This window comes from Epinephelus fuscoguttatus, linkage group LG17, assembly GCF_011397635.1.
Source record: "Epinephelus fuscoguttatus linkage group LG17, E.fuscoguttatus.final_Chr_v1".
Lineage (NCBI taxonomy): Eukaryota > Metazoa > Chordata > Actinopteri > Perciformes > Serranidae > Epinephelus > Epinephelus fuscoguttatus.
Genome location: NC_064768.1, coordinates 598,913 through 615,229, shown reverse-complemented (window position 1 = coordinate 615,229; position 16,317 = coordinate 598,913). Strand labels below are relative to the sequence as shown.

At 40.7% G+C, this 16,317-nt stretch overlaps 1 protein-coding gene across 2 annotated transcripts in view; it reads left to right on the top strand.

Annotated features, from left to right (window-relative positions):
• The window catches only part of vars2 (valyl-tRNA synthetase 2, mitochondrial), a 104,670-nt gene that overhangs the window by 35,423 nt on the left and 52,930 nt on the right, over positions 1-16,317 (top strand). For both annotated transcript variants that reach the window (XM_049601536.1, XM_049601537.1), the window contains exons 10-11: positions 6,055-6,163; positions 6,263-6,351. In XM_049601536.1, coding sequence (XP_049457493.1) covers positions 6,055-6,163; positions 6,263-6,351 — 198 coding nt within the window. The remainder of the gene's footprint in view (positions 1-6,054; positions 6,164-6,262; positions 6,352-16,317) is intronic.

Sequence of the window (16,317 nt, the reverse complement as noted above, 5' to 3'; positions counted from 1 at the left end):
AACTGGAAGCGCTTGTCAAGACACAGAGGGGTTACAAAGAATGCAGTATAATGTGCTTCACGGAGTCATGGTTGCACAAACAGAAACCGGACTCCAATGTGACCATACCCGGCTTCCACACAGTCCGCCCAGACCGAGACACCACAGCAAACGACAAAAAGTAAGAGAGGGACTTGCTGTGTTTAGAAACTCTAAGTGGTGTCATCCTGGGCACGTCTGTCAAGGAGCATGTCTGCAGCCCGAAGATCGAGTTGATTGTCATCGGACTTTGTCCATATTATCTCCCGAGGGAATTTACCGCTGTCATCACAGTAACTATTTACATTCCCCCTTCCGGGAATGCAGAGGCATCGTGTTACGTCATCCATGGCGTAACAGCATGCCTACAAACAAGGTACCCTGATGCCTTCATCACCATCACAGGGGATTTTAACCACGACCCTCTCTCCTCCACACTCCCCACCTTCCGCCAATTTGTCAACTGCACTACTAGAGAAAACAAAACTTTGGATATGCTGAATGCAAATGTTAAAAATGCCTATAGTTCCACTGCCCTCCCCCCATTAGACAGGTCAGACCATAATTTAATACTGCTCACTCCACTATACAGGCCAGTTGTTAAGCAGCAACCAGCCATAACTAGGACAGTGAGGAAATGGTCTCATGACGCCATGGAGTCTCTGCATGGGGCTCTGGAGGCTACTGACTGGAATGCCCTCTATGAACCACGTGGGGAAGACACAGATAGCATTACCGATTGTGTTTCTGATTATATACATTTCTGTGCTGATACCACTATTCCCACTAAAGTGATCTGATGTTACCCAAATAATAAACCTTGGCCACAAGTGACTTGAAGGCCCTAATAAATGAAAAAAATGAGGGCATTTAGGTCAGGGGACAAAACAGAACTGAAATGTGTACAGAATGAACTAAAATGGAGACTCAGGGAGAGTAAAAACTCCTACAGGCAGAGACTGGAGGAAAAACTACAGAGGAGTGAGGTCAGGGAGTGGGATGAGGAGGATCACTGGGTTCCAGAGGAAAGGTGGGGCTGCAGTTGAGGGAAACATACAGTGGGCTAATGAGCTGAATCAGTTTTACAATAGGTTAGACTCAGGCTCATCCACCAGCAGTCCCCCTACTACTACACTCAGTTCAACCTCTTTGCCCCCCACCAATCCTTGCAGCCTGTCCTACTTGGACCCACCTCTGTCTCTTTCACCCCTATCACTGCCCTGTTTACTGCCAGTGCAGTCCATGACTCATGCCCCACTGGACTATACATCACAGCTAACCAGGTGAAGAGGGAACTTTCAAAACTTAACCAGGGGAAGGCTGCTGGACCAGATGGCATCAGCCCTCATATACTGAAAGCATGTGCCAGTCAGCTGTTTGAAGTACTACAACACCTGTTCAATATGAGCCTGCATTTATAGAGTCCCCTCCATCTGGAAAACATCATGCCTGGTCCCGGTTCCCAAGAAGTTGCATCCTGTTGCCCTTACTGACTACAGGCTGATTGCACTGACCTCTCATATTATGAATGTTATGGAGAGACTGGTCCTAGCATACCTCAGTCCAAAGGTGCGTGCATCACTTGACCCACTGCAATTTGCGCACCAGCCCCATGTAGGTGTGGATGATGCAATTATACACATGCTGCAGAGGGTCTACTCCTTCCTGGACAGACCCAGCGCCACAGTGAGGATCATGTTTTTTGATTCCACAAATGCCTTTAACACAATTCAGCCTGATCTGTTAAAGACCAAACTGGAAACCATGAAGGTGGAGGCTCCTCTGGTCACATGGATTGGGGATTACTTGAAAGGCAGACCGAGGTTGTGAGGCTGCAGAGCTGTGTGTCTGAACGTCTGGTGAGTAACATTGGAGCCCCAACAGTGCTCTCCCCTTTCCTCTTTACCACCTACACATCCGACTTCAATTACAACACAGACTCATGTCACATCCAGAAATTTTCTGATGACACAGCCATTGTCGGGTGTGTGGAGGGTGGACATGATGAGGAGTACAGGGGCCTGGTCGACAGCTTTGTTCAGTGGAGTGAGGAGAACAAGCTGCAGCTCAATGTAGCTAAAACAAAGGAGATGGTGGTGGACTATAGGAGGAACAAGCCCCCATCTTCTCCAGTCCACATAAATGGTCAATCGACATGGAGAATCCCCTACACCCCACTTCCACTGGACAAATCCTAGTTTTCCATCCTCGCTGCTCAGCCACCCATCCCCTCCATAAAACACTGGACTCATATAAAAGCACATCCAGCAACAGATTCATTCTGCCCCGCTGCTCAAAGGGCCGCCACAGAAAAACATTTTTACAATATATACATACATACAATACAATGCCTCCCTATAACTGTAAATACTCACCCGCTTTAATCCATTTCACATGCACTTTTAAAATTTTTATTTAGCTTTTATTATGCTTTTATTGTTTTACCTGCGCACTAGCTGGGGGGGGGGGGGGGGTAATATTTATGTATTTATTGTATTCTCTGTTTCTGTGATATATGTTTTTGTCCTTGTGTCTTGATATTTTTATCAGCTGCTACAACATTTTAATTTCCCTTTGGGGATAAATAAAGCTATCTATCTATCTAATCTATCTAATCTTATCTATCTGGATGATAAATTTCCAAAGTCTTCTAAAAGGGGTGTGTTTATCACATACAGCTGAGAAAGGGAATTTAAAATAGTCTGAAACTACATCAACATCAGCCATTTGTGAGACAATACCCAGGCAATAGATTGTGCAAAAAATAAATAAAATGTTTAAATTGTCTCTTATAGATAAAACATTGTTTATAATTTTACTTTCTCTCATGCACACAACTGCACAGTCATCACTAATATTGTTACAAAAAGTTCCAATCAGAGAATGTGATTGTTTGTAAAAATGAGATCCAGTAATGTAGATTTAGCTAGTTCTTTTTGGTTTAACCAGGTTGGCGATTTCATTAACTGAACCACACAAAGAAAGTCACAGATGTCCTTGAATAATTCTATGGTTGACAATAACCAGTCCCAGGTTAGGTTTCCAAGTAAAACCAATTATAGTGGCTCTCCTTCCATGAAGTTACTGATGTAATGATGCAATGTCAGTAAACTTAATTGACACCTGCTGTAGGCATCGGCTGCAATGCACAAATCAAAATGTCTAAAAGCATTTACGTTTCCTCTTTGCCACTTCATTTATTGCTTACAACTATTTACAACTTTTCTTGTATCCAGGTAGATCATCAATCACACATATTTGTAGCCTAAACAAATTTTAAGCAGGGTTCCCTTCCCAGGTTAATGAAATATGTGGAAAAGTCATGAAGTTGGAAAACTGTTTTCCAGACCTGGAAAATGTTTGGAATCTGTGAAGGCACATTGCACTCACTGAATTAAAAAAAAAAAAGAAGACACCTTATCTCATAATTTGAGAAAAGATCTCATAATTATGGAAAAAAGCAATCATTGGACACAAGATAAGACAGTGACTGATGGCGCTGTGGCAATGAATGTGTTTTATTTGTTTTAATGTAGCACATCATGGTTATTAATGACCTGTTTTCTTAATTGTGCAAATTTTAAGGTTTTTGATTATTTCGGGTTGACTAAGCCTGTGAAATATTCGCCTACATTAACTTTACAACATATCCAAAACCAGGGAGAAATTGAAGCTTTGATATGGAGCTATTGAAGATAATAGCTGCCAAAAAATGTGAATATCAAATATTAAACTTTCGTCACCCCTCTGTCCTGAGATGCCTGCAGAATGTTGACATGCTAGTATTTATGCCATCCTCATTTTTAAAAGAGATTAATATTTTCCAGTGTTTCATACTGAGGAGATAGGAAAAACAGATTAATTGTAATGGCGCTATTATTCACTGTCTTATCTTGTGTATAGCAATGACTACGAGATCCTCATCTTATAATTATGAGATCTTATTTCGTAATTATGAGTTAAAGTGTCTTTCTGTAGAAAGTTTTGAAAATACATTGTTTTGGCTATTGTTTAAAATATATTCATATTTATCCTAAAACGTCTAAAGTTATGCAAAATGCTGCGCTGCATGACCATTAAAACCTTACTAGCATCACTTGATAGATGTTGCGTATGCAGCTAGTTAGCGTTGGAAATGTCTAATGAGCAAGAACAGTTAGCAAGCGCTAAAAGTTTACTCATCTGCAAATGCCTGGGATGTGCATGTTTCATAATGTTTGGCTTTTGAACGACAAATATAATACATGGCTCAAGATAGAGGCAAATCCTAGCTGCTTTGGATGTAGGCTCTGCACCAAAATGTTGATGTTGGCAACATGGAGGAAGCAGCTCTGGTCAGCCATGTTAAAGGGGAAAAGCATCTGGAAAACCAAAAGGGCAGTCAACAGATTGCCAGTGTCATGCCTGCCGTAGCCACACAAGATAATGTTACCACTTTGTGTCTACTGTATGTGTAGACACAAAGGTATTCCATTTCATATTCCCTACTATATGTTTGCTGCAGTTTCTGTCTGAGGGTATAGCATACTGGAGTAAGAGCCTAAATATTGCATCTGAGGATTGCTACATAGGCCTTCCTATAATAAATGACTTCAGTCAAGTCGTGGAAATGGGGATAAACATGATGGAAAAGTTATGGAAAAGTTTTACAATTCATCTGTAAAAATGTGTGGGAACCCTGTTTAAGGTAGTGCCACACTACCTGCAGACGCCATTGGCATGGCCAAAAAACTGTTTGTTTCCCCTGGCATCTAACACACCTGGCTGCAAATACCTTTCCTGTATGAATGCAGTGTTGTTACTGCCACACAGTGTACAGAAAGTGTATTACACTAAAATTAAACACAAAAGCAAACATGGATAAATGGTTCTTACTCTCTGGCTGCTACTTATTTTGGCAAGCAGACACTACAGTTCTAAATCATGAAAAAAGAGCCAATTAACACACATAATGTTCGTAGGGTCAAAGGTAACCTGTACACACAATCGTGCTGCATCCTTTTTCCGCTGTGAGGGTCCAACGGACAGAGGGATGTCGTATGCTGTAAAGCCCTCTGAGGCAAATTGTGATTTGTGATATTGGGCTTTATAAATAAAACTGAAAATTGAAATTGAAAGGCAGTGTAGAATCACAGGGTGGTGTGGCTTCACTAGTTAAAGTGTACCCTTATAAATGGCTCTCACACCAATTCTCAGTCCAATTGTGAAGAAAATGAAAAAAGGAAAGTGGCCACTTCACTTGAAGCCTAAGGTGGGCAGTAACATGAGACCACAATGTGTGGCATATATGTGTGAGCCATTTTGAAAGAATAATGTAATTCCTCTGACTTCAGTGCAGTTTTGTTTGCTGATGGACTGAATGCAAGAGCATCCCTTCCCCTTTTTTTAACCCAGTTGCAAAACAGTGATGTCAAACAATTTTAACTGAAGCTCCAATGACTAGCTTGTCCCGGAGCTTTCAGCTGCATCTCATGGTCTTGCACAGCAGAGGGAATTTACCCAGTTGTACCCAGTTCTCATCACATGACCTTCAGACAGAATGAATCTAATGTGATAACAAGTGGTTGTCTGTGGTGGGGAATGACTTTCTGTACACAACTGAGCAAACTCCATCTGCTGAGAGAGGCCAACCACGAGATGTGGTTGAAAGCTCTGCAAAAAGCAAAAAAGGGGACCTTGATTCGTGATATTTTTGTCACACCACTGTCTCCACAGTTAAGACTTGACTTTCACGCTGAAGTCATGTCCTTCATTTTGAAAGAGGAGAAATCTTAAACCCAGAAGAAGAAGATGATGCCTTTAAAACATGTCTGGTTTCATTAACAGCAGGATGAGGTGGAGGTTTTTCCTTGCACCCCTCATTAAACAAACATGATATTCACACTTTGATGCAGCTCTTACCATTTCTCTTATTTTGTCCACCTGTTTTGTTTAGACAGGATCATCATTCATTTTGTTGTGTGTTTATTTGTTGTAATGAAAGTGTACAGTTGTAGAGAATTATACATGTACACCATTTTGTGGATTTGCTGTCAGGTTGACTCAATGGAGCTTTCTGAGCAGACCATGTTGCCTGTTCCTGGTTATGATAACAAGGTGGAGTTTGGAACCATGTTGACCTTTGCATACCCTATAGAAGGCCATGGTGAGTATTTGTGACTGTCTGGTAATATGATACATGTGCTGGTGCTTGTTCTGTTTCATGTTATACATAATATGATTTCCTTTCTCACCTGTATTTTAGATGGAGAGGTGGTAGTGTCCACCACCCGTCCTGAGACTATGCTAGGAGATGTCGCCATAGCTGTTCACCCAGATGATCCTCGATATCAGGCTAGTACCAGCTTTTGATACAAGTTGTAATTAGAGTGAGGCAGTCTTGGACAGCTCTCCCTCATTTCATGCTGAGCAGCTGGTGCACAGAGGACTTGTGTGAACTTGTTTGCCCTCAGCTCCTGCCTACTACTGGGGGAGGAGGTGTGAGCCATTGGGAGCCATACACTTGATGTACATACAGTACAATATGAGAAAATCAAACCAGTGCACCAAAAGTGTTAGAAATGCTTCAGAGAGTTTTACCTTTAAGGAAAATTCAGGCTTTTTGTGTCTTACTTGTCTTTTTTGTAGTTGTAGCCATCCTTGCTATCAGTAATGGCACCAGTGAACTGACTAAGTTAATGATTGAGATCTGGGAACTCTGTGCCTTTGCTTAAGTAAGGCAGTCAAATGATCAGACTGTTTGGAAACAAACCTTAAGCTATCACAAACTTCCTTGGAAGAGAAAATGAAGGCAAACTAAAATTATTACTTAAAGTGTTGAAATCATCAATCCAATTTACAGACCAGCAAGTCTTCCAATTTATAAAACTGCGTAAATCATTTCTTCCTACCCTCAAATATGACCCACAGCAGTGTTTTCTACAAAAGCGCCCCTCCTGTCATATCTAACCGAGAAAATCGGTCTTCTTCCTAAACACATTATGAACTTTTGTGAAAATGGTCACAAATGGTCATCAAAACTCTTTGGTTAGTTTTAGAAAAAAAATGGTTGGGGTCAAAATAAGTATGTTTGTTACTAATGTTATGCAATGTATAACATATGTCATGTGATATATGATTCATACATCACCTCTTAAAATAAATACTTTGTGTTCCAATACCCCTACTACTATACTATTTAGTATGTTAGGAAAATATTTAGCATGTCCCAATACATAGTGTGTCAAATGCAGTGTGACAGAAATACCAGGATGTTCTACTGCATGCGGTCACATTATGTGGTATGCAAGCTATAGGGCTGCAGCGATATGCCGGTTTTAAGGTATACCGTGATATAAAAGTTGATGGTTATCATACCGTGTACATTTGCTCATCTACGATATCTACATATATATACACAGTACAGGCCAAAAGTTTGGACACACCTTCTCATTCAATGCGTTTTCTTTATTTTCATGACTATTTACATTGTAGATTCTCACTGAAGGCATCAAAACTATGAATGAACACATGTGGAGTTATGTACTTAAGAAAAAAAGGTGAAATAACTGAAAACATGTTTTATATTCTAGTTTCTTCAAAATAGCCACCCTTTGCTCTGATTACTGCTTTGCACACTCTTGGCATTCTCTCCATGAGCTTCAAGAGGTAGTCACCTGAAATGGTTTTCCAACAGTCTTGAAGGAGTTCCCAGAGGTGTTTAGCACTTGTTGGCCCCTTTGCCTTCACTCTGCGGTCCAGCTCACCCCAAACCATCTCGATTGGGTTCAGGTCCGGTGATTGTGGAGGCCAGGTCATCTGCCGCAGCACTCCATCACTCTCCTTCTTGGTCAAATAGCCCTTACACAGCCTGGAGGTGTGTTTGGGGTCATCGTCCTGTTGAAAAATAAATGATCGTCCAACTAAACGCAAACCGGATGGGGTGGCATGTCGCTGCAGGATGCTGTGGTAGCCATGCTGGTTCAGTGTGCCTTCAATTTTGAATAAATCCCCAACAGTGTCACCAGCAAAACACCCCCACACCATCACACCTCCTCCTCCATGCTTCGCAGTGGGAACCAGGCATGTGGAATCCATCCGTTCACCTTTTCTGCGTCTCACAAAGACACGGCGGTTGGAACCAAAGATCTCAAATTTGGACTCATCAGACCAAAGCACAGATTTCCACTGGTCTAATGTCCATTCCTTGTGTTTCTTGGCCCAAACAAATCTCTTCTGCTTGTTGCCTCTCCTTAGCAGTGGTTTCCTAGCAGCTATTTGACCATGAAGGCCTGATTCGCGCAGTCTCCTCTTAACAGTTGTTCTAGAGATGGGTCTGCTGCTAGAACTGTGTGTGGCATTCATCTGGTCTCTGATCTGAGCTGCTGTTAACTTGCGATTTCTGAGGCTGGTGACTCGGATGAACTTATCCTCAGAAGCAGAGGTGACTCTTGGTCTTCCTTTCCTGGGTCAGTCCTCATGTGTGCCGGTTTCGTTGTAGCGCTTGATGGTTTTTGCGACTCCGCTTGGGGACACATTTAAAGTTTTTGCAATTTTCCAGACTGACTGACTGACCTTCATTTCTTAAAGTAATGATGGCCACTCGTTTTTCTTTAGTTAGCTGATTGGTTCTTGCCATAATATGGATTTTAACACTTGTCCAATAGGGCTGTTGGCTGACTTCTGCACAACACAACTGATGGTCCCAACCCCATTGATAAAGCAAGAAATTCCACTAATTAACCCTGATAAGGCACACCTGTGAAATGGAAACCATTTCAGGTGACTACCTCTTGAAGCTCATGGAGAGAATGCCAAGAGTGTTGCAAAGCAGTAATCAGAGCAGAGGGTGGCTATTTTGAAGAAACTAGAATATAAAACATGTTTTCAGTTATTTCACCTTTTTTTTGTTAAGTACATAACTCCACATGTGTTCATTCATAGTTTTGATGCCTTCAGTGAGAATCTACAATGTAAATAGTCATGAAAATAAAGAAAACGCATTGCATGAGAAGGTGTGTCCAAACTTTTGGCCTGTACTGTGTATATATATATATATATATGTATATATATATATGTGTGTGTGTGTGTGTGTGTGTGTGTGTGTGTGTGTGTGTGTATATATATATGTGGTGGACACCCTTAAAATTTTACACAATCTCAAATATTATCATGAAATATTTGTGGAGAAATCTTTTTTGTGTTTCAAAAGGTGTGGCTGCATTGGACAGATACAAACAAATACAAATTATATTTTTTTGTTTATTGTTTACAAGAAAAACTAACAAAACTAAATTCTTGACAGTTTCAATATGTCAGTTCTCAACATTGTCGGTATCAAAGTCAACAAATAACAGAGAATGTGTTCAAAACTGAACAAAAAATAAATAAACCATCACATCATCAAATTAATATTTAGTAGTCCTGCCATTGGCACGTAGTAGAGCTCTAATCCTGGCTGGCATGTTCCCACGAGCCTTTCACACTGTTGAGGGGTAATCTTGTCCCATTCTTCTTGAATTACTGCTTTTAATTCTTCTAAATTCTTTGGTTTATGCTTTGAAACAGACCTTTGATAATCCACCACAGATTTTCAATGGGGCTCATGTGAGGATTGAGCTGGCCAATCTAAGACCTGGATACTGTGCTCCTGCAGCCAAGTTCTACTGGCCTTGGATGTGTGGCAAGGGGCATTATCTTGTTGAAACATCCAGTTTTTACCTCGACGGAACAGTGCACGCGCAGAAGGGAGCATGTGGGTTTCAAGAATGGTACAATACTTGGTGGAGTTCAATGTGCCATCACAGACAGTGAGATGACCAACACCAGCAGCACTCATGCATCCATGATACCATGATACTGCCTCCACCATGCTTGACAGTAGGTACTGTACATGCTGGTGATAATGCTTCGCCTGGCCTTCTGCATACCCTCAAATTAATAGGAGGAAGATAAAGCTGGAAACTGGACTCATCTGACCACAAAATCTTCTTCCAATTCCTGGCTGTTCTTGTGTGCCTGGGCCCAACGACGCCGGGCTAACCTCTGTTTCTCATTGATCAGGGGCTTCTTAATAGCCTTGTAGGACCTTAAGCCATGATCTAAAAGTCGGCCACGTACAGTGCGGGTGGAACACTGGACACCAGTTTGGTTTGACCACTGCTGCTGAAGCTCCTGTGATGTCATTCGGCGGTTTTGCCTGCACATGCGGCTCAGGATGCGGTCATTTCTTGCTGAAGAAACCCTTGATCTTGGTTTGTCTTCCAAGCTGTTGGTTCGTCTGTATTTCTGCAGAGTGTATCCAACTGCTGAAGGACTGCATCTGCACTTCCTGGCTATCTGGCAGCAGCTGTACCCTTCCTGGCTGAGAATCTTTATCTTCAGGCATGTTTCCTGCGTTAGGTTCCTTGTTTTAGCCATTTTTGTGTCTGAAGAACTTTCAAATGTGCTGGCTTTATATAGACACGAAGCTTGGCAACAAAAATTGTGTCTTTTAATAAAAAGAACGACCTTCATCACTGGTACCAAAATGACCCAATACTCAAAATTTCTTATGTATTTTTATGGAACCGATCAATTTTAAGTTTTTAATGGCTTTTTTAGGATTTATTGAGTATTTTGGCTGTGACTGTACTAAAAGAAATTGCACTTGAAGACCTAAGAGTGATTCTTAATGCAATATTTCACAAATGCATGGGGTGTCCGAAAACTTTTTTCCACCACTGTATATATGTATGTACATACATATATGTATATATGTATGTATGTATGTATATATATGTATATATATATATATATATATATATATATGTATATGTATATATACATATATGTGTGTGTGTGTGTGTGTGTGTGTGTGAGAGAGAGAGAGAGAGTAGAGAGAAGGTCAAAATGCAATAGTATGAAGAAGTGGTACGTTCCCATTGTGTGCATACTGCATGCAACAGTACGTATATAATAAGGACAGCTGCAGTACGTACTAAAAGTAAAAAGAAAAAATATTTGATTCGGAATGCAACTTGACTTTTGGTTTACATGGAACATGAACAGCAGTCTCCTGGGTGACAATCCTATTTTGTTTGATCCACCTGTCTACCCCAACCACCTTCTTATGGAGACTTTCTCACTCTTTATGGTACGTTGTCTGACTTCCTCATTTGCTCCTGTCATAATTACTACAGCCACGAGAGGTTGCCACCAAACAATAACATAGATAAGTGTTGTAATAAGCTGCTTGACTAAATGACCACTGTGGTTGTATTTTGGAGGACAGTCTCACTACCATAGTGTCTAAAGGCCCTGACACACCAAGCCGACAGTTGGCTGTCAGTCAGAGTTGGGCCGTTGGTGAGCGTCTGCCAGCCTCGTTAGCACAGTGGAGCCCGCTGGTGAATGAAACCACTCTGATTGTCAGTTCAGTTATGCACACAAGAAGAGAAACAGAAGTGAGGAGAGTTAACAACAAGCCAAATTCAAGAGGAAGTGAGGTCGAAAGAAACTTGTTATATGAGGTAAAGTTTTTTTTCTTTATCCATTGAGCTCTTAAGCATAAACGTTTCCTGATAGTTTGTGTTATTGTTCACTGGCACACAGTAAATATGCTCCGTCCTTTTAACGTTGGATTGTGTTGTTTTTAATATGCTAACTGGCTAACTAGTGCCAAGACGGTTTTCTGTTATCCCTCTTTGGGTGACGATTACAGATGAATGCTGTCTGCTGGTGTGGAAGTGTATGTCCTCTCATGCAGGCACAGAACATTTTAATTGGTTGGCTGTCAGTTTGGTGTGTTCGTGTGCAACTTTTTGGCTGGACACAGCACAGCAGGGGGCTCTTGTTGCTGTTAGTTCTCCAATGTTGATTTGGTTTGTCGGGGCTGTTTCAGACCTGTGTCCTGCTTGATCTTTGATCTACTGTAGTTGTGTGTACCCTGTGTTCCTGTTCGTGACATTTCAGGTGTATTCACTATACAGAGATATATACACTGAATAACTTCTGATTTGGTAACCTGAATTTAAAAGCATAACTACAGATGTTGGCTGCAGATTACCTTCAGCTAGATGCCCTATACACATTATATCTGCTGCATTATCTGTTCATATTTAACGATGATCATCTGTATCATACCCAAATAAATATGTGTGCAGCAAGATACGTACATGTATGTATGTATGTATGGATTAGGGCAGATGATATGGATAAAATTTACCATGATCACTGGTGAAAGAAGTATTCAAATCCTTAATTTAAGTAAAAGTAGCAATACCACAATGTAAAAATACTCCATCACAATGAAATGTCCTGCACAGATTGAATGCACATTAACTAGCACCACGTCGGAAGTTAGAGGGGAATTCAGTTCTCATTGGAGCTTCTAACAACTCATAGACATTTGAAAACACAACAAGGAGCCCCGCATAGACTCAGTTTTTTGTAAGAGATCATGACCAATAAGTATAGAGTAAAAATGACAATATTTCCTTTTGATTACATCACCACTGATCCAAGTATTTCATTCTTTATCACAATATCGATATACAGTACATTGCAGTATTCAGACCCCGTCACTGTTTTCACATTTTGTTATGTTGCATCCTAATGCTTAATTCATTAAAATTTTTCCCACAGCCAAAGGAGGATTTTAGAATTATTTGCAAATGTCAGAGTTCCCACATGAAATTCCTGAAAGTTATATTAGAAAAAACTGTTTGAAATTAACACAATGTTTGGAAAAGTTTTGAATATATGTTGTTTTGGCTATTGTTTAAAATCTATTCATAAATATACTAAAACATCTAAAGTTACACCGAATACATTCCTGTATTACTTATTTAACATCTAGTGTTGCACTGCGTGACCATTAAAATGTCTCTGGTATCACTATCACTCGCTAACAGTTTGCTTCTCTGCAAATGCCTGGGATGTGCCTGTTTAATCTTATAAAGCTTTTGGAGTAAGAGCCTAATTATTGCGCCTGATTATCACTACATAGGCCTACCTATGATATACAACTTCGGTTAAGTCATGGTATTAAGAAACAAAAACATTTAGATTGTTTATGATACTTGAATTATCTAAGGTGTCCTCAAATTTTCTTGATCATCTCTGAGATGTTTCCGCAGCTTCATTGGTGTCCTGGTGTTCTGTGACCAAATATTATTTATTTAAACGAAAAGACATTTTACAGGCAAAGGTGTGTCTAACTGGACAATAAGTACAATATACAAACTGAAACTTAACAAACAATGAATTAAAATAAACAAAAGCAAATAATGATCAACAACATTGCAGTTCCAATACACAAAGGAGTTCCCAAGGAACTAAATAAGGTGCTAAAAAAAAGATAAATATATATTAAAAAAAACAAACAAACAAAAAACATGAAAAGAAAACAGCAAGAAAAATAGTACCACCCCCCACCCACACCCCACAAACACCAACACACACACTAAGGATGCTCACTGTGGATTACTGTCGTTCAGTCAGAGTGATCATACGACGTTATGTATCCCTAACATAAATTCATACATCCACACGTATACATATGCATTCACATACACAAGTATTAAATTTAGGGGCACCACCCTCCTAAGAAAGGAGGCGACTAATCAAATTAATAACTCCAGAAACCAATTATTAATTCGTCAGTACACTTACCAGTAATGAATCAATGTCAATATCTGGGTTATGAATTCTCTATATGTTGATCTTTTTTCCTGCTCAAAAGAGATACAGACAACAACTTGACGATAAATGAAGATTTATTTAGGCTAAATGTTTAACAACTGAGTAAATGAATAGTAAATGAGGACAATATGAAATAACACAAAATCAACAGTATGTATAAATGGATTAAGACAAGAGGTAGGCTAACACTTTTGTCAGTTATTTAGTTTGGCGATAGTGAGAGAGTATGTGTATATAGATAAATCGGGGACACAGGGATGCGCAAAACCATTTACCGAACGAAACCTAAATTAAGATCAGAATAACTAAGTCTACTATTCAACATCAACTCTTATCACAACACAGCGGCTGCATCAGGTGAGGGAAATTCTTTGCCTACTTTCTTAGCAGCGTTGAATCAGGTGGACGTTTCTCCGAGAAAGTAAAAGTAGGCTAAGTAAAAAGTAAAAGAAAAAGTGCAGAGATGCGCCGAGCTCAATAGTTTTATCCCACCAGCTTAAGGGTGCTTGTTTGAGGCAAGGCATGAATTATAATTTGCTCATAGTATGACCTACAAGAATGAAAAAAAAAATTCAACTAACAAGCAAGGATTATGCACAGTTACAATGTTAGGACATGGATCAAATGTATAGTTTTACTTCGTTACAGTTGGTTACAAGATAAACTCTGCTCAGGAATGCATACTGAATTTACGACGCCCCTCTTATCTCACCCGGGTGATATCCGGGGTATAGCTGGGCCGTTCCCATGGATGTGACAAAAAGGGGAGAGGATGTGGTGAACTTAAAAGCATAGTTAATGACTTCGGGTCTGGCAGTGTTGTCAACAACCCTGGATTTTTCCAGGATGTTAGTCAAAATTTAAATCTGGAGTATTTCCTATTGACACCTTTACCACCCTTGACACCAGGATGACGGTGAAAGAGTTCCTTAGGAATTAGGTGGCCAAAGCAATAAATATTTGACCTCAGAGTGACCCATCTCACCCCTTTTCCTTTACTTTAGGTTTTGGGAGAGTTTAGAAGGAGTGTTCCTCCTACCTCCTAAAAGATCTTTTAGTGATTCAGCTGCAGCACGCCAGTTGTTCATACAAGCCTCACCAGCACCATTAATTCTGGCAGTCAACATCTCTAAATAAATGACATCCAGGAGAGTCAGGGCCCAGTGTCTGAAAGTGAGAGAATGGGGAGGTTTCCATTGTAACGCAGTTAACTTTTTGGCAGCTGTCAAGCCAGCTAGCACAGTGCGCTTTTGGAGTCTGGTGAATTCCGCTCTAACAGATCATTTAATAACAGCATGGGGATTGTCATTGGGATGGTTACTGATACTAGGTGAGATAGCTTGGCTGCTACATCAGTCCAGAAGTGTGAGACTGGAGGGCAGTTCCACATCATATGCAGAAAAGTGCCTGAGGCCTTCATAGTACAAAGGTTACATAAGGGATCATTTACCAGTTTCACTGAGTGGAGTCTGTGAGGGGTCAAATATGTTCTGTGTATGTAGTTAAAGTGGATCTGTAGATGGTCCGGGTTGCGGGAGGCCTCCCTAATGTTTGCCCAGACATCCGCCCAATTGAAATTAGGATCAAGATTGGGGCAACCATGCCTCCACAATCTGTCAAGCAGTAAGTCATTATAGGAATCCTCCAAGAAGAAGTGATATAAAATGGATACAATACCCCTATTTTTAATTTGTGCAATACCCCTATTTTTAATTTGTGTACCAAATAACTTATAGAGGGTAAAGATTGTCAACAAGAAACACCATGTGCCCGTAGAGATGATCTAAGCTGCAGGTAGAAAAAAAAAACGTGGATGCAGGCAAATTATACACAAATTCCTAATGTCTTGAAAGGAGCGTAATCCCGAGTCATTGCATATATCGCCCAAAAAACAAATAATGCTGTTACTCCAAGGAGAGGATGAAATGGGTCTTCCTCCAATTAACAGGCCCGTGTTAATAAAAATCGGTGTGAATGTATGCCACTTGCAGGAGATCCTACATTGTGATTATCCTGCAGTGAATTCAACTCACTGGACATTGACACACCTGTCTATGAAGGCCTTACAGCTGACATCAGATATCAGAGCAGAAACCAGTGATGAGGTGGAAGGAACTGCCCACAGAGTTCAGAGACATGATTGTGCCAAGGCACAGATCTGGGGAAGGCCATAAAAAAGTCTGCTGCATTTAGGGTTAGAACACACTGGCGTCCATAATTCTTAAATGGAACAAGTTTGGAACAACTAGGACTATTCCTAAAGCTGGCAGCATGGCCAAACTGAGCAGTCAGGGCAGAAGAGCCTTGGGTAAGAGAGGTAACCAAAAACCCTTTGCTCACTGTGGCTGAGCTCCAGAGATCCTGTGTGGAGATGCGGATGGAGAAACTCCCAGAGACACAATCATCACTGCAATACTCCATTGATCAGGGCTTTGTGGCAGAATGGGAAGCCTCTCCTCAGTGAAAGACACAGCAAAGAACCCAACGGACTCCGACTGTGAGAAATAAGATTGTCTGGTCTGATGAAGCCAATGTTGAACTGTTTGGCCTCAATCTCAAGTGAAGGAACAAAATATGGAGATCTCCTTGATGAAAACCTGCTTCAGATTGCTCAGGAACTCAGACGGGGCCCAAGGT